This window comes from Sinocyclocheilus rhinocerous, unplaced genomic scaffold, assembly GCF_001515625.1.
Source record: "Sinocyclocheilus rhinocerous isolate Xijiao unplaced genomic scaffold, SAMN03320098_v1.1 scaffold2696, whole genome shotgun sequence".
Lineage (NCBI taxonomy): Eukaryota > Metazoa > Chordata > Actinopteri > Cypriniformes > Cyprinidae > Sinocyclocheilus > Sinocyclocheilus rhinocerous.
This window is the reverse complement of record NW_015639582.1, coordinates 275,725-295,251: the sequence shown is the minus strand read 5'-3', so window position 1 is coordinate 295,251 and position 19,527 is coordinate 275,725. Positions and strand designations below refer to the sequence as shown.

The 19,527-nt window shown below is 36.1% G+C and overlaps 1 protein-coding gene across 1 annotated transcript; it reads left to right on the top strand.

Annotated features, from left to right (window-relative positions):
• The first annotated feature begins 4,054 nt into the window (after nt 1-4,054).
• On the top strand, nt 4,055-18,016 carry LOC107751531 (solute carrier family 12 member 3-like). The gene is made up of 26 exons (XM_016567271.1): nt 4,055-4,303; nt 4,461-4,544; nt 5,921-5,996; nt 6,145-6,240; nt 6,505-6,644; nt 7,768-7,878; nt 7,966-8,077; nt 8,265-8,395; nt 8,490-8,574; nt 8,676-8,836; nt 9,782-9,889; nt 9,990-10,113; nt 10,201-10,302; nt 11,132-11,287; nt 11,404-11,503; nt 11,578-11,689; nt 11,805-11,939; nt 12,035-12,141; nt 13,017-13,099; nt 13,192-13,272; nt 13,639-13,737; nt 13,866-13,977; nt 14,063-14,149; nt 14,245-14,377; nt 17,208-17,275; nt 17,878-18,016. Exons 1-26 carry the CDS (start codon nt 4,055-4,057, stop codon nt 18,014-18,016), a joined length of 2,991 nt encoding a protein of 996 aa, XP_016422757.1.
• Nucleotides 18,017-19,527: the final 1,511 nt, after the last annotated feature.

The window sequence follows — 19,527 nt, the reverse complement described above, 5'->3', positions numbered from 1 at the left end:
ATACATGAAATAACCCCCATATAGCATACATTAATCACCTCGTAGCAGATCTATACAGGTGGAGCTGGGGAAGTTGGAGTGTTTCTGAAGCAAGCTGCAACTGCTACGGCAAGCACTAGTCATATATTTGAATGTTGAGCAGCGAGCTCATTGGCTACCGATACAGGAGACAACCAATCAGCTGTGCCATGTGATGATGATGTCATTACGTCAGATTGAGTTAGACCTATCGGACTGCGCCATCTAGAGTTTCATGCCAGAACTCTGTATTTATACACACACATACGCATATATACCACATCATCTTGATTATGGGTTTTTTATGCAAGATTAAATTTAGATGTTGTATCTTGTGTAATATGATGATTATTAAAATATTAGGTATCCCAGTTGTTAATTTATTTCCTTCCTCCCTTCCAAACGAAATATTGAATAAGAAGCAGGTAATTAGGGGATTTTAAAACAAGGAGAGAACCAATCAGCTGTGCCATGTGATGATGATGTAATTACGTCAGATTGAGTTAGACCTATCGGACTGCGCCATCTAGAGTTTCATGCCAGAACTCTGTATTTATACACACACATACGCATATATACCACATCATCTTGATTATGGGTTTTTTATGCAAGATTAAATTTAGATGTTGTATCTTGTGTAATATGATGATTATTAAAATATTAGGTATCCCAGTTGTTAATTTATTTCCTTCCTTCCTCCCTTTCAAACGAAATATTGAATAAGAAGCAGGTAATTAGGGGATTTTAAAACATTAAACATTAATAAGAGCACATTTCTGTTGTGTAATAAATGTGATTATTTACCATTGATTAGGAAAATTGATTAGACTTATTTACATTTATGTTTGAGGGCACACAAGAGAAAGCTCACACAGATAGGAAACAGTTCAGAGAGGTGGCTGAGTGTGAAATAAAGCAGAAATACAGCGAAATGCATTTCTGAGAGCGGACCTGCCTGTCTGACGTTATCAGAAGCTACGTCGGAGGGTGTTGCAGCAAAATGTAAAGGTTTCTCACAGTACATACCGTACCTTCTCAAATGAAAGCAGGTACTGTGCATCTATGCTGATGCAGCGTAAACTGTTTTGTGTAGGTGTCCGTCTTTATGTTTAAACTCTGTATTCATAATGTTTTACTTTTATATATGGGCCAGTTCATATACTGTTAACAAATTACCCGACACACTGCTTGCAGATATTATCTGGTGTGTCATTTCACATTTTACAGAAATACAAAGCAGTTCTTAGGCTTCTTATAACTATGAAAGCGACATTTAAGCACTGAGAGAGATGTATTTCTTTCACTGACCTAACTGAAAGTATTGACTAGATAACTGGCTAGTTGACAAATCATATAACATCCATTCTTCTTAAACATTACGTTTGTATGTTATTTGTATTTCTGAATAAGTTAATATACATTTTTGAACATTTAAAAAAAAAAATCTTTAAAAGTAACTTTTCCATGTAATCAAGTTCATAAAACTGCATGGATAATTAATTATGCAAGAATGTTAACAAATATTTGCAGTGATAAGTAATGATGTTATTAATTACATGTGATGATAACGTACAAATAAAAAGAGATTTAGCTATATTTAGAAGAACCGTATTGCTCAGAATCCAACTTAAGGTACTGAAACATGTTTTCATCAGGGTTTGCCCTTTCAGAAAACAACATAATACCAGTAACCCACAAAGGTTTTCAGGAAGCTGATTCTTATTTAGTACAGTTACAGTGTTTCTGTTTGGGGTTAAATCTAGGAAGAACATGCTATTGAAAAATACAACAAAATCAAACACAAATAGAAATTTGACCGAAGTGAACTGCTGCTGTACACCAATGAACATGTGAAAAATCATTGTATTTATTCAAGTAACATTAAAATTAATGATGAAAAATCATCATGCATCAACCCGATCGTTATAATCTATATGCACCATTAAGACAGAAAAGAAATAAGCATTAACTGTTTGCACAAACATCTGTATGCTTGTTAATAGTGTCCAACATTAACAAGCTACTAAACACCAGCATTTTATTTAGAAAGGTTTAAGTCGCTGACTCATTTCAGAAAATGTTGTGTACATGCAGCATATAGTTTCTTGGTTGTACTTTTCTTTGTAGTTGTTAACAGAGAAGACGCTTTGAACCCAAGGTCACTTACACAAGAGTTCCGAGTACACAAGGTTGACAAGCCCACCCAAATGGGCTGTGTTCCAATAAATTACAAAAAAAAATAAAGGTCACAGTAAAAACTTTTACTGTTCATGAAAAAAAAACAAAGACAAAAAAACGTATGAGCTTTTTATGGCACACGGTTCCTTGAAACTTGTATAAACTGGAAAAAAAGGTTTACTGTGTTCTTTCGGCCCATTCTGATTGTTGACTCGAGTGCTCTTTGAAATCTAAATTCTAGGAATGGAACTGATTGGCTGATGTCCACTCTATAAATTACATATCCTTTGGCCATCCATATTTTGCCCTCATGAAAAGCATGATGGTTCCAGTAAACATTACCTGCATGCCAACATTCTGATTGGTTAGATGAAGATGTGGGTGTGTTTACTAAATACCGCTGTATAGATAGTTGGAACAATCGTGATGGAGCAGGTTCACGTTCCCAAAGAAAACCTACGTCAACAAAACATTTCATGTTACTACTCACAACAAATGAATGGGGACACTAAACGAAAGTAGCAGATATTAGACAACGTGCAAATGCTGGTACTGCCGGTTCAAAAATCACTGCTTTTCACATGAAAACAACGTGGCACTCTTACAGTAATTCAGTATGAGAAAAATTTGAATATTATGGAAGTGTTCTCAGCACATTTTCATGACGTCCATTGTCTCACTATTAAGTTTTATGTGTTGTCATAATGAGCATTTTTTTCATTGATGTACAGTTTCAATTCAATTGTATATTATATATAAATATTTGTATATATAGTGCAATGCAAGCAGGTTTTATAGAGGGAAGTGTTAGTGAGCATTGTAAAAAAACTCTCTTGACTCCCTCAAAATTTGAGTCATTTTGATGCCATTTGAGACAAAGTTGGTGAGATATGGAAGGAGAAAAAGTCTCTCATTTTAATTTCATTTTTGTCTAGGATAAACAGACAAAGTCTTTTCCTTTGCACACACTTCTCTGATGCAGCTGGATAATATTATGGAAGTGTTCTCAGCACATTTTCATGACGTCCATTGTCTCACTATTAAGTTTTATGTGTTGTCATAATGAGCATTTTTTTCATTGATGTACAGTTTCAATTCAATTGTATATTATATATAAATATTTGTATATATAGTGCAATGCAAGCAGGTTTTATAGAGGGAAGTGTTAGTGAGCATTGTAAAAAAACTCTCTTGACTCCCTCAAAATTTGAGTCATTTTGATGCCATTTGAGAAAGTTGGTGAGATATGGAAGGAGAAAAAGTCTCTCATTTTAATGTCATTTTTGTCTAGGAAAAAAAGACAAAGTCTTTTCCTTTGCACACACTTCTCTGATGCAGCTGGATAAACTTTAAGCTTGCTTCAAAGTATGGAAAAATCACAGGTTCATGACAAGTTTCCAGGCTTATCCAGCTATCCAAGTCAGTCAAGTTTTTTTTTAGACTAGTAATAATAATCTGTAATCATTTAGTTTATGATGCTCACTTTGAATGAAGGATATCCTAAGTTAACACGTCTGAACTGTTGGAGGACAAACTCTCTATTTGACAGATGTGACGTGTTAAGAAACCAGTCTGTTGATATTTCTGAAGAAGGCTTCAAGCGGACACAATACAAAGAACTGACAGTCATGGTTTTGCAGCAATTTTGTTTGTGTACGTCTAATAATGGGTGTGTGTGTAAGTAGGCTCAGTTAACGTATAAAAGAAAACGCAACTCATTTTCCGATAGAAGGTCTGTTCATCTACACTCCGTAAATGTGTTGGATCTGTGGATTGGTTGGATCATTTCGGTGTACTCCACTGAAACTAAAACAGGAAAGGTCGATTTCTTAAAGTTTAAAGTCCTAGAAAGTCTACAATGTCCAAATATATCGAACGCATCAGGAACCTAATCCCGGGTCTGCGCCGTCCGGACAGCAATGGCCCACCTCAAGGAGACGTTACTGTGGATATGGGGGAGGCTGATTGTGGGAAGGAGAAGGACATGAGAAAAATGTCATTCTTCAATCCACTCGATCCCGTGCCAAAATATGACTTTTATGCCAAAGACACTTGGGCAGGACGTATTAAAAAAACCAGACCATCACTGGATGTTCTACGCAAACCAGTAAGTAAAATTCCAGAAGTGGTCATTTGAAAGAAGTTGCATGCCTAAGTAAGCTTACAAGTGAGTCTAAGTGAATATTGCGCACACATACTGTTTATATGGCAACACGTTTGATTTTGATGTTGATTCTCTGGATGTTCCTTGTCAACAGCCGGAGCCTGATGATCTTCCTCCACCACCAGAGGAAGATGGACGGCCCAAAGTCAAGCTTGTTCGCTTTGGATGGGTTCTGGGAGTCATGGTGAGAAAGCAACAAGCATCAATGTGATCTTATTAACATCTCTAGTTGTTTCTCCAAGTTGTTAAATGGTGAGCTAAGTCTGTGCTCAGATTTTCCAAGAAATCTGCCTGATGTTTTTCTCAGCTAACCCAAACACTACAAACTTACTGAGTGTACATGTATATTTCCAAAAAATTGTCATTATCATAATGCATAAGAACGTTTTCTGTTTATTCTCAGATTATTCTCGTTTGATTCTTACTACAGTCATACAAATTTACTACAGTCATACAGTCAATATTTTTTTTTTTTTAAATACATTTAAATAAAAATTAAAATAAATTTTTGGGGGGGCAGTACAATAAATACCTTTTTTTTTTTTGATTGCTTTGGATAAAAGCATCTGCTAAATGACAGAATGTAAATACAATGCAATTCTTGGTTTTACATATTAGTCATCAGTACAGTAACAAATACTGCACAAAATTGCTTAACAGGGATACATGTTTCTCACTTATCGTTTAAATTAGCCTTTTATAAAAGCAAAATCAGTCACCTAGGTGATTTGTTCAGGTCCGCTGAGTTTTTATTTTGTTTCAGTTGTGGCGTGAAACCATTCTTAGCTGGCCATTATTATACATATCAGTATAGGTAATACCCCCAAATAAAAGTCTATCTGTCATAGTTGTAATTTATTACAGTCATATTTAAAGAAAACCATTATATCCTATGATCAAAGATTTCTTAGGTCTATAAATTAACTTGCATAAGGTTGAATCCCTGGCTTAATTTTCATGAAAATAATAAAAAGGTGGTATAATTTCCTTTATGCAAAATGTAATGTTATATTTCTCTCTTTTAATGTAGTCATCAGTACAGTAACAAATACTGCACAAAATTGCTTAACAGGGATACATGTTTCTCACTTATCATTTAAATTAGCCTTTTATAAAAGCAAAATCAGTCACCTAGGTGATTTGTTCAGGTCCGCTGAGTTTTTATTTTGTTTCAGTTGTGGCGTGAAACCATTCTTAGCTGGCCATTATTATACATATCAGTATAGGTAATACCCCCAAATAAAAGTCTATCTGTCATAATTGTAATTTATTACAGTCATATTTAAAGAAAACCATTATATCCTATGATCAAAGATTTCTATATCAGTATAGGTAATACCCCCAAATAAAAGTCTATCTGTCATAGTTGTAATTTATTACAGTCATATTTAAAGAAAACCATTATATCCTATGATCAAAGATTTCTTAGGTCTATAAATTAACTTGCATAAGGTTGAATCCCTGGCTTAATTTTCATGAAAATAATAAAAAGGTGGTATAATTTCCTTTATGCAAAATGTAATGTTATATTTCTCTCTTTTAATGTGTTTAATGTTCCAGATTCGCGCTATGTTAAACATCTGGGGAGTCATTATGTACCTGCGGCTGCCGTGGATCACGTCTCAAGCCGGACTCAGTGAGTCAGTCCTCCATCTGGTTTAATTCAGTTCAAGTCTCTTAATTAAGCCAATTAACAGTTAAATATTTCCTCTTTTTGATAATTAAAAGTATAAAGGCCTAATCTAAAGTAATTTGACATGCCATTTATGCATTTTTACTTGCAGTTCTGACATACGTGATTATCTTCATGTCTATCGTCGTCACAACAATCACGGCAACGTCGGTGTCCGCAATCTCCACCAACGGGAAGATCTACTCTGGTGAGAGAAATGAATTATTCACCATAAAAACAGGACCATGTTTTAAGTAAATAAGACGCGTTTCACTTCATGTTGGGTTTTAATCTGAAACACCTTTTTCAGTAAAATATCATAACATCCTTAAAACAACATAAGAACCTGGAACTAAACTTGCCCAAGAAATGCAATGTTTGTATTTGTCTTAAACACATTTAGTGAGGTGTATTATTTCAACAAGCAAAGCCAATTTGTCAAGTAAAAACTCCACTGTGATCTTTCCTCCAGGTGGCACGTACTTCATGATCTCTCGGAGTCTGGGTCCGGAGCTCGGAGCGCCCATCGGTTTGCTCTTTGCGTTCGCCAACGCTATCGCCTGTGCGCTCCACACAGTGGGGTTTGCCGAGACCGTCCGAGATCTTCTCAAAGTGAGACATGCACACATTGTTGGGCTTGTGGGAAATTCAGAAAGCAGCTTTTTAGAAAAACACAGTTCTTAAAACACAAATTCCATTCAAGAAGAATTTGGCAACATGATGAGGGAGATGAAGAATGCCTCCTCACTGTTGCTCAGATGTGTTGTAAAGTTGAGTTGGTCGATTAAACAAGCATATGCAAAGTTCAGACTTTTTAATGCAATGTTTCTTAGAAGAACACAAAAGTATTGAAATACAGTTTTTCCTCTGATTTCATGTCCCTTTGGGGGCGCCAATATTTTTGGTCCATTTTCCCAGAAAGGAAAAACAAACGTTAAAGGGGTCATGAACTGCCTTTGTTTTTATTTTGTACTGTTCTCTGAGGTCCACTTATAATGTTATCAAGGTTTTTACATAAAAAAAAACATCATAATTTAGAAGTAATAGGCTATTTTCTGTCCTGTTTTAAACCCCCCTCATCAGAATGCTTGGTTTGAATAGGTGTGGTGGATTGTAGAAGTAAACTCCCACTGCTATGATTGGCTTATAGTTGTGTATGTTTGGCAGCATACATTCCTCATAGATGGACGCTGCTGTGATTTAGGTTAAAAATGCATAAATAACTCAATACATATCAAACGATCTGTAAGACACAAAGCAAAAGTGACCACATAATAAAAAAAAAAGTTACTCACACTTGTGGGTTGCAACATTACTGTTGGATCCAATTTATTCTGCACAGCATCGTCTTTTAGTTGCGAATTGGTGGGTGGGGCTAAACAGGCTGCGATGTAGAAGCAGGCATTGATCTTCTGCGGAGGCGGTGCTTATCCACACTATTACATCATAGAATAGAACATTCCGCATGCTGTTATTTTAGCAGACTGACTTCAATATAAGCTGTTTTTAGACCAACGAGAAAGTTTTGAGTTCTGAAACTTACAGGTACAATGATCTTATATGTCAAAAGATCAAGGGAATTTTGGTTTCTCAGTTCATGACCCTTTTAAATGTGGAAACATAAAAGTAAATATAGAAAATACACAAGTTAGTTATAGTAACTACGGTTGAGCTCCAAGTGAACAGACAACACAACTGTTTAAATCTCATCCACAATCGTTTTCTCTCTTGTCAGGACTATGATTCTCAGATGGTGGACGATGTCAATGATGTGAGGATCGTTGGGGCAATTACTGTCGTCATTCTCCTCTGCATCACATTCGCTGGCATGGCTTGGGAGGCGAAGGTATGTTCCTCTACTCCTGCTTTCGCCAATTTCCCAATATTGCTTCTTTTAACACAACTGTTCGTCTTGGTTTTCACTCCACCACAGGCTCAGATCCTGTTCTTCATCGCCATCATGCTGTCCTTAATTAATTATTTCGTGGGGACCGTCATTCCCACCAACAGAGAAAAGGATTCTGTGGGATTTTTCGTCTACCGTGGTGAGTACACGAGATCCTGATCTTATAAGACTTTGAGTGCACATATATGTATCATGATTTAGATATAGATTAGATACAGTATTTGTACTAGAAAAACAAGACAAAAATGCTGAGAGAGAAAATGAAGGTCTTCTTCAGTCAAGCGTTTGGCGAAAGACCAGCAGAACCCACAGTTTTCTTCTTCCAGGTGACATTTTCGTGGAGAATCTGCTGCCTTCCTACCGAGGCCCAAATGGATATTTCTTCAGGTTGTTCGCCATCTTCTTCCCGGCTGCCACCGGAATTCTGTCTGGAGTCAACATCTGTGGAGATCTCAAGGTAATTTGATCTTTTTCGGATGGAGCGTGTAAAGAATGAAAGTCAAAGCGACTTTAAAACGCTAAATGACGTGGGTTATTCCATGTTATTCCAGGATCCAACGGGTGGGATTCCTAAAGGGACCCTGCTGGCCATACTCTGGACCACCTTGAGTTATTTATTGATCTCAGTCACGTGTGGTGAGATTAGACATTCTGTTGCACTGTATTGCATTAGAGACAAAATATGAGTCTTGTTTGGTGAAAGGCTCACCAAAGCAATTTCCTCTCTTCTCCCTCAGCTGCAACTGTTGTAAGAGACGCTTCTGGGAATGTGAACGATAGTTTAGCCCTGACAAATTTCACAACCCACTGCACCGGCCTGGGCTGTAAATTAGGCTGGAATTTTGACCGGTGTGAACAGAACCGCACATGTAGCCATGGACTGGCAAACAACCTCCGGGTGAGTGCATCGGCCCTGTTGATAAATCAATAAAACAACGGGTTCTATTTGTTTCCATTGTGTATCATCAATTTCACTGAGGACATCGGAATGCATTGTAAAGTAATGCATTTTAACTTTGCAAGTAATATATTGTCATGTAACCACATCTGTTAAATTAATTCACATTATGCATGCATTCACTTTTATTCGTATGCCCAACAATGTTATTTTAGTATCACTTACATATTATAGTTTTTATTAATATTTTAAATGAGTTTTTGTGATGTATTTCCCATTTTTTTATTTTAATTTTACTTATAGTTTTGGTAATGTTGCTTTTTTTTGTCTTTTTTAATGCTATTTGTATTCATTTTTTATTCATTATTTCAGTTTTAGTTATTTTACTACAAGTCAAACTAACTAAATTTTGAAAAAAGCTAACTTTTTTCTACTTTAGTTATTGTTATTTCAAGTAACAATTATTACAAGTAGCAATTTTAATGGTTTTTTTTATTTTGAAATTTGACAAATATATACACAAGTACACACACACATATAAATACATATAAATACACACACACACACATATAAATACATATAAATACACACACACACATATATATATATGCCTGTCAAATTTCAATGGTTTGAATTGAAAATATTAATAGTGATAGTTGCCACAAGTTTATTATCATTAACTAAATCTAAAACCAGAAAACATGCTACTTGTAATAATTGTTACTTGAATATATATTTCATAGCACAGACACAAGTGAAAAATATTAATCTTTTACTTTGTGCTGGAGTCCAAGTTTGGTGAACTCTTATGACTGTGAAGTGATTTTACATTTACTTCAGTGCATTTAGAAATCATGTCTAAGCAATTATCAAAAACTGAAAAAAAAAAAAATGTGGATGATATAATGGATAATGGAAGAAGGATGATTTCTGTTTTTCCTCCAGATTCTTACCACTGTTTCAGGATGGGGCATTTTGATCACCATTGGGGTCTTTGCTGCCACCTTGTCATCAGCGCTGGGTTTCCTGGTGTCTGCTCCCAAAATTTTCCAGGTAGGCACTTCAGAGGTTTTTTGATTATATTGTTGTTTATCCAACATGCAGTGAAACATAACACGTTATAACAATATAATATTGTGTTTTTTTGTCACAGTGTTTGTGTAAGGATAACATCTACCCCTTCATCGGCTTCTTTGGAAAAGGTTACGGGAAAAACAACGAGCCTCTGCGAGGCTACTCTCTCATGTTTTTCATCGCTTTGGCTTTCATCCTCATCGGTGAGTCCTGGATCTCCTACAGATCAGTTACTGAAGTGTCTCTCTCTGCAGACGCTTTAACGTTTGGTGTCATGTTGATGTTTTCAGGTGACCTGAACACAATCGCTCCTCTGATCTCCAACTTCTTCCTCTGCTCTTACGGCCTCATCAACTTCAGCACCTTCCATGCGTCGGTCAATCAATCACCTGGTGAGAACCTGATAATCATCCTCATCCATTGTGCTAATGATAGATGTCTAAAGATAGTGCTTGCATAATTATTAGGCAAATCGATATTCTGATCATAATTATGCAAATCTGAATATAAGGTGTTCATACAAAATTAATAGTAGTTATTCAGATTGATGTTGTTTGGAATTGTTAAAATGTGCTTGGAAAAAAACAATATGATAAAATATCGACCTGCCTACGAATTATGCATGCACTGTAATTTGATTAGTAATAAATGGATGCAAATGAAGAGCTACAAGTCGTTTTCATTGAGGGATTGACAATAGGGTATAAAATAGGCTTTAGTCCATCTTTTATGTCACTGCTTCTTCAAACTTAATCTATGGACACTCCCAGTTTCTGTAAATTAAAAAAGTAACTACAATTTAAAGGGTTACACTTTATTTTAAGGTGCCCTTGTTACAGTGTAATTATACATTTAAGTACTCAATAATAATAATAATTAACTACATGTACTGTACTTACTATAGGCTTAGGCTTACTTGCATATAATGATGCATACTTTATTGTTATTATAATAGTAAGTATATAACATGTATAACAAGGACACCTTAAAATAAAGTGTTACAAAAAAAAAAAAAAACCCGAACAATTAAAATGTCTATCTATGAGGTTCTTCAAGCTCATGTTTCTGTAATGGGGACATGAAATAAGCTTTCTGTACTGTAATTTATGCACCCTTATTATTAATAAATGCAATGTATGATGTCCAAAGAAGGATAGAAAAGAAAACAATCAGTTGTTGAGGGGGTGAATTAAAATAAGAAACAGTCGTTTTCTCTTGCAGGTTGGAGGCCAGAGTATCATTACTATTCTCCATGGACGTCTCTGTTTGGGTCTTTCTTGTCATTCATCCTCATGTTTCTGTTCACATGGTGGGCCGCTCTCGTCACTTTCTTTATCGTCCTCTTCCTCCTTGGCTACGTTACTTATACAAAACCTAGTGAGTGTCATGCTTTACCAGTTAAGCAACAGAACCCCAAATTTAGCATTTTTAATGATATTTCAGTACCAAAAAAAACACACACCGTTTTTCATCTTGTCTGATTGTGTGTCCAGAGGTGAACTGGGGCACGTCTTATCAGGCAGGTTTCTACAACATGGCTTTGTCCTTCTCGATGTCTTTGTCTGGTGTTGAAGACCACGTCAAAAACTACAGGTAAAGATTATTAGCAAACTGACCTCTTCAGCTCACGATGCACCAGCCGCTCACATGTAAACACTTTCTTTTAGGCCTCAGTGTCTCGTTCTGACCGGTCCTCCTAACGTCCGTCCTGCTCTGGTGGACTTTGTGGGCACTTTCACCAAAAACATCAGCCTGATGATCTGTGGGAACATTATCCTGGTACATAACATTCATCTTATACAGATAAACTGACAGTTTAATGCGTCCTTGCTAAATAAAAGAATATATTTATTTCAAAACTTGTGATGGAGTTTTCTTGCTCTCTCTCTCTCAGGAGGATGAGAAGTCCAGTTTCCCGCAGCACAGCTCCGATATGCTGGTGGACTGGCTCAATCAGAGGAAAGTTCGTTCTTTCTACACGTCCTTCACCGCTGACAGTCTGAAAGAGGGCACACATAATCTCATGCAGGTACCACCGTCGCTAGCTTCAGATCTGCTAGCTTTCTTCTTGTCATCTTGTTCTTCTCACAGAGTCTTTGCTCTTCTCGTCAATGGTCTTTCTAGACTTCAGGTCTCGGTAAACTGAAGCCCAACACTCTGGTTTTGGGATACAAGATGAACTGGCAGGAATGTAAACTGGAGAGCTTACAGGACTACGTCAACACCATCAGGTGAGCTGCTGCTTTTGTTCACATAAATCAGAATCAGAATGAGCTTGATTGCCAGGTGTCTTTACACACACAAGGAATTTGAGCTTCCAGTGCAGAAAGTATAGAAATACATATAATTTAAGGTAATAAAAATATAGCTCTAATAATAAAGAGAATAGACAATAAATTAACACAATAATAGCTGTATGGTAATAAAAATATAGAGAACATAGACAGAATTATGAACGTGAATGTGCAAATGTGCTTTTTTACAAATGAAAAGTTTTGAGAAGTTATGTACAAAATATAGAGAAAATGCCTAGTTCTTTCATGAAACTCTAGATGGCGCAGGCTGATGGGTCTTAACGTGACTGATGATATTCACAGCGTTAAACAACTTGGCACAAGCTGATTGGTTCATGTTGCATATGCAGCCAATGGGCTTGCTGCTTTACATTTAAATAGCGGATTAGCATCCACTTGAGCATTTTGCAGTGCGCTTTCAGAGTTCCTCCGAAACCCTCCACCTTCCCCAGCTCCACCTGTATAGAGCTGCTACGGGTAATTTTTTATGCTATTTGTGCAGCAGCAGTATGTCTTAAATACTCACAGCACCGTATCGCCGTATGCATTGGAAGTAGCAAGTTCCTGTACTTGCTTGCAGCAGCAACTACAGCAAAAACCAACAGCAGCAGAGTTGTCATGATAGAAACAGAATTGTGAATGTGCAAATGTGCTACTTATAGGTGAACAGTTTTGAGAAGTTATGCATGTATGTAGTCGTGAGATGTTCTGTATTATTCAGGTGGAATGAGGGAAAAAGGAGGAAAAAAAGCTGTTCTGTTGGTTGCACTTTTTTCTTTGTATTTTGATCTTGTGTAATGTTTCTCCTACAGCGATGCATTCGACTCCAGCTACGGCATCGCGATCCTGAGAATGATGGACGGATTGGACGTAACAGATAATGTGCACAGTGCAGGTGTGTGCTTTATACCGTATGCCTAGAAAATGGATTGACGCTATAGTTCGAGTCATTAAATCAAGTCTGATGTGGGTTTGTTTTGGTTGAAGGTGGATCATCTGCAATTGACAATCCGGCATTCGACGGAGAGGAAGTCCAATACGAAAAGGATGAGACCGACCGGAATTCAGGTGAAACATTCATCTGAAGTCTTATTGTGCACTTTTACTCCATTGACACTATTAGTGAAGTGATGTGACATAATATAATATAATGTTACAGTGATTTTGTGATACCAAATTAAAAACCCTGGCTGGAAATGCCAACAGCAAATAGCTTCATGTGTCACACTTGAAACAGGAATGCAATATTCTAAAATAATTGGAAGAATAAAAAAACATTTGAATATTTAATCAATCAGAATGCTTTTATTATAACCAGCAAAGCTGCACATGGGGTACACAGATTTTTTTTCCCAATCAAGCTTCATTTGGTGCGATTTGACCTCGGACCTTACAAAACTAATTTTTTTTAAACCTTTTTGATTCCCCATCCAGATATTTCTGACGATGGCTCGAATGAGCAGGTCAGATCGGTGTTTCAGACGAAACAGGGCAGGAAGAGCATCGACATCTACTGGATCTCTGATGATGGAGGTGAGAATTATACGTAAACTCCCTGCGGAAGCACCTTAATGGGTCTTAATGGTCTGGGTTGGTTTTGATATTTCTAAAAAATATCCACATTTATTTTCTCACTGTGAAGCATCATTGCTCTCTTTCAGGTCTGACTCTTTTAGTGCCATATTTGTTGACCAGAAGAAACCGCTGGAAAAAGTGCAAACTTAGAGTGTTTATCTTAGGAGACCAGGAGACCATAAAGGAAGACCGTAAAGAGTGAGTTGATCATCATCACCATCATTTTTGCAACTACATCTTTTAGTTTTGATATGCAGACAAGTCGACGTGTTCCTCATTTCAGCATGAAGATGCTGTTAAAGAGATTCCGGCTGGAGATCGAGGACCTTGTCATAATAACAGACGTGGATAAAACTCCTCTAGCGAAAAAGTAAGAAATGGGCACAAACATGCTCATGAACACGCATACAAAAACATACATGTTTTTAGTAACCTTTGTGCTTTTCTTCCTCTCTGTTGCTGTAGTTTGCAGCGGTACGAGGAAACCATCGCCCCCTTCAGGCTGAGTGAAGAACAGGCTGGAGGAGACGTACAGGAGCTCAAGAGACTGAGTCCATGGAAAATATCCAACAAAGACCTGGAGGCCATACAACCAAAGGTGTGTGTGTTTGCTAGTGTGTGGGGTTTTGAACACAAATACGATGCATCAGTTAAATAGAATTACCCTGTATTCACGCTCAGATCGAGAGGACGCTGCGACTAAACGAGATCATCAAGAAGAACTCCATCCACGCGGCTCTGGTTGCAATGTGAGTATCGATACTTAGGCTAGTTTAATTGAAAGTGACTTCAAATGAGTAACATCACAAACAACTAATCATAATTTAACATTTTCAGGCCTTTGAGACCCTGCTTAACCAATACGAGTACTTTGGTCGCCCAAAGAGCTGGATGGCCATCTTTACCAACTAATTCGCACCTGATACTACACTGTAAAAAAATTCCGTAACATTTACGGTAAAAAACCAGCAGCTGCGGTTGCTGGAATTTTACCGTAACAAATATTGTAGCAACGTTTTAGATTTTACAGTTTTAACTTAAATTTACAGTTAAATACCGTCATTTCATTAACTGATATACCAACCTATTGAAGTACTGAAATCTGTTTTGTACCTTTGTAATACACTGATAACCACCCAATGCAGGTGGTGATGAGAAAGTCACACGATGAACCAAAGCCCATCACAAGCAGCTTTTAAATAATAACATACAGTATATAGAAGGTGCACAGTGTCATTCACACAAACACTAAACACCATCATGGTAACACTCATGAAACTGAAATAATGCAATAAACATTCATTTAACAACATTAGGTGTAACGCACAACGATAATATACAAAACTGATAAGAAAAAACTAAGAAGAAACCGTTATTTCAACAAAAAAACATCAAATTTGAAATGTAACGCAGGGAATTCTGGGAACGTCAGTTTACGGTTATTCACTGTAAATTATACGGTATTTTTCAATTCCAAAAAATAGTATACTACCGTAAAATTAATGTCCAATAAATGTAATGTCCAATACAGTTTTTCACCATATATAGTAGGGGAATTTACCGTTAACCATTTAACAGGTTTTTACTGTAGCATTTTTACAGCCATCTTCTTCCCTTCTGCCACAGGCATTCTGTCTGGAGTCAACATCTGTGGAGATCTCAAGGTTATCTTGCTGTTTTTGTGCTTCAGTTGATGTGCCTTTCAAATGCTACAGAAATGATATATTTGTCTGTGTTATTCCAGGATCCATCGGGTGGGATTCCTAAAGGGACCCTGCTGGCCATATTCTGGACCACCTTGAGCTATTTATTGATCTCAGTCACATGTGGTGAGATTAGACATTAGTGGTCAACCGACACTGATTGATCAATTGAATGATTGATTTAGTATGGCCAGCGCTCTTGATATCTTAGAGTGTGACTGATATGATATCACACTATTTAAAAATAATAGTGAAAAACATAATTGGAATTTGATAAAAATAAACTGATTTATATCCAGCCAGCAAATGTTGGTTCCCAGAACATTTTTGGGAATGTTAGATTTGGTTAAAAAAATACAGAATGTTTCTTCAAAAAACAACCAAATGGGAATTATATGGTAATGTTAGCTGACAATTATTGGCCACTATTCTGACAACATCAGCCAAACAGATTAATATAGTGGCCGAAGCTGATAATTAAACTATACAGAACTATTATTAAACATATTTCTGTCACAATGAAATGGGCATTTTATTAATGAACCCCTCACTAAGGCACTTCCCTCTCTTCTCCCTCAGCTGCAAGTGTTGTAAGAGACGCTTCTGGTAGTCTGAACGATAGTTTAGCGCTCAATTCTTCGGTCCACTGCAGTGGTTTGGGCTGTAAATTAGGCTGGAATTTTGACCAGTGTGAGCAGAACCGCACATGTAGCTTTGGACTGGCAAACCATTTCCAGGTGAGCGCATCAGCCCTGTTAGCAAAAACACGATTTTCACATTCGGTGAGTTCTGACTGCTGGAAAGTGGAGTAGATTTTACATTCATATCAATGCATTCAGCATAATAACTACCAATGACAATGGCATTGCTAGCGAAGTGCTTTACTAAGAAAGTATTTTAAGCTACAGAAATAACTTTTGGAAGATGGATGAAAGACATTACGGCTATTTTTCTCCAGATTCTTGCCATAGTTTCAGGATCTGGCCATTTGATCACCATCGGGATCTTTGCCGCCACCTTGTCGTCAGCGCTGGGTTTCTTGGTTTCTGCTCCCAAAATTTTCCAGGTAGACGGTGTGGCACGTCTGAGGATAACGTTTTTTATTCAACATATGACTGTAAACTTTTATGTGTTTTTTTTTTGTCACAGTGTTTGTGTAAGGATAACATCTACCCCTACATCGGCTTCTTTGGAAAAGGTTACGGGAAAAACAACGAGCCTCTGCGAGGCTACTGTCTCATGTTTTATTCCGGCTGGAGATCGAGGACCTTGTCATAATAACAGACGTGGATAAAACTCCTCTAGCGAAAAAGTAAGAAATGGGCACAAACATGCTCATGAACACGCATACAAAAACATACATGTTTTTAGTAACCGTTGTGCTTTTCTTCCTCTCTGTTGCTGTAGTTTGCAGCGGTACGAGGAAACCATCGCCCCCTTCAGGCTGAGTGAAGAACAGGCTGGAGGAGACGTACAGGATCTCAAGAGACTGAGTCCATGGAAAATATCCAACAAAGACCTGGAGGCCATACAACCAAAGGTGTGTGTGTTTGCTAGTGTGTGGCGTTCTGATTGTAAGTAAAATGTCTCAGTGTTAAAGCAATAATGCATTATAGACAACAGTTTGTTTCTGTGAAGCTGGTTTGAAATAATGTGTACATTAACAAATAAATTCAACTTGAGTCTGATAATCAGTCCCTCTATTAAATTGTCTTTTGTTTTCAGCTGGAGAGGACAGTGAGACTAAATGAGATAATCAAGAAGAACTCGATTCACGCTGCTCTGGTTGTAATGTGAGTACAGATCAGGGTCATTGCCGTTAACTAAAACCATTCTAAACGACAACAACAACAAAACATTACTTGGAATAAATAAAGAAAATAAACATTAACAGAAATAAAATAAAAAGCTAGTTGGTAAGGCAACATTTCTCATTTCCGATTAGTTGAAATACTAAAATGACAAAAAAATAAATTAACTACAACTAAAACTTAAAAACTATATCGATTTTTTTAAATTTTTTAAATTTTTTTCCTTTTCAGCCAATAAGCAGCTTATAAATGCGTGACATCCTAAGCAATGCATTAAAATGTTGTGTATTTTTGAAGGAAAACCCATTAAAGCTTCTCAACTCTTTTAACATGAGTACTTTACTCAACAGAAAAGCTGAACTAAATAAAACAGTAAGTTCTTAAAAAGGTAAAGTGAAAACATTTCAAAGAAAAGATCAAATTAAATCGTTTTGTAAGTATGAAGTTTGCATGTAAGAACAATTATTGTTGTCTTTAAAACTGATTTCAGTCATTTAAGCAAACGAGTGACTGGTAGTGTGTGTTTTTAATGAGTCTCTTCATTATAACGTGTGTGTGTGTGTGTGTGTGTGTGTGTGCTTCAGTTCTCTTCCAGTCCCTGATGTCTCCTGTCCTAGTTCTCTCTATATGTCCTGGATGGATGCTCTGAGCTACGGCATCCACTGTCCCGTCCTGCTCATACGAGGAAACCAGGAGAACGTCATGACCTTCTACTGTCAGTAAATGTGTCTGTTCATCATTAAACACATCTGCATGGAAAGCTCAGCTGCTGTCAGTTTCAGTCACATAAAGATGTTGAACCTGTTGATCTGAAATGAGCTGTTTAATTCTCTTGTTCAGTGACTGTGGATGCATGTTTATTTCACATGTTCTTATGTCTGTTTAATCTATCTTTGATGACACAGGTTAATGATTCAGCTAGAAAAGATCGAATAGAAATGGGAAAGCACTTTGTCTCTGATCTCTCCCTTCATTTGAGGGTAGAAGTTAAATGCAATTTAATGCAACAAGACACAATTATAATATTATAAAATACGTTTTTTTTGCTCACGCTTTGTAAAAATTACATTTCATTGACCAAAACATTATAACCAATAATTTATTATGTTACATTTTGACTGAATATAAATACTAGATTATTATGAATTGCATGTTTTGATCTGATTTTCAATGTGAAAAATACAATTTAGCACAACGACGAACATCTCAGCTTTCATTGTCTCATTACACCAAGTTTATAAAAACGTTGTTCAATCACATGATGAAAAGAAACAGTTAAGCATCACAACACATATAGAATATATTTCAGCTGAAATAAACAAGGATTTCATTGTTTGTATGTTTCTCTATGCAGCTGCCCCCTCACAAAGCTTTAAAAATAATTAAAACTGTGGAGATTAAAATATTTATTATTAACATGATTATTATAATTATTTTTAATAATTTCCAGCACCATACACTGGAAAAAAATGTTTAATTCATCCAATTAAAAAAATTTAGGGTAATGATTCACATCTATATTTTTTAACTTGAGCCAATGAAAAATAAATAACTTGCCCTAAACAATATTTTCTATGTCCATGAAAACTATTTTATAAAACCTGGCACAAAGTATATTTTTCTTGTTGAAGTAAGTCAATTAATTTAAATTCTATTTTTGATCCAAACTAAAAAATATAGATTTAATCAAAACAAAAATGATCATTTAAGAAATTTCTTTTTATAGTTTTCATAGACATAGAAAATATTGTTTAGTGCAAGTTATTTATTTTTAATTGGCTCAAGTTAAAAAATATAGATGTGAATCATTACCCTATTTTTTTTTAATTGGATGAATGAAACATTTTTTTCAGTGTAATTTCCAAGTTAAATCTCTAGACTGACTGACTGAATGAATGAATGAATGACTGAATGAATGAATGAATCAAACAATCAATCAATAAAATTAAAGTAATTTTTGTAATAAAATTACAATCTCTAGTAACCCAAGTATTTAATAAAACCATTTTAAATGCATACAGGAATTATTAACTCTAGTAACCTATATACAATAAATGAATAAATAACTCTTCTATCCTTAGCGGGAAAAAAACAAAAAAACAAACTTACAAATACAAAATAAAAGATTGAGAAAGAAAGAAAGAAAGAAAGAAAAATGATTACTACAGATTTCTACAAAATGCTTTGGCAATAATCATGCAAAAGTCCTAAAATCCCTCGACTTCATTTGGTGA

Bases quoted from the DNA above. Each gene is read 5' to 3' on its own strand.
- LOC107751531 (XM_016567271.1), top strand. From the start codon at position 4,055: ATGTCCAAATATATCGAACGCATCAGGAACCTAATCCCGGGTCTGCGC. The intron at 4,545-5,920 runs GTGAGAAAGCAA...TTAATGTTCCAG, and splicing joins GATGGGTTCTGGGAGTCATG to ATTCGCGCTATGTTAAACAT. The intron at 11,940-12,034 runs GTACCACCGTCG...TGGTCTTTCTAG, and splicing joins GCACACATAATCTCATGCAG to ACTTCAGGTCTCGGTAAACT.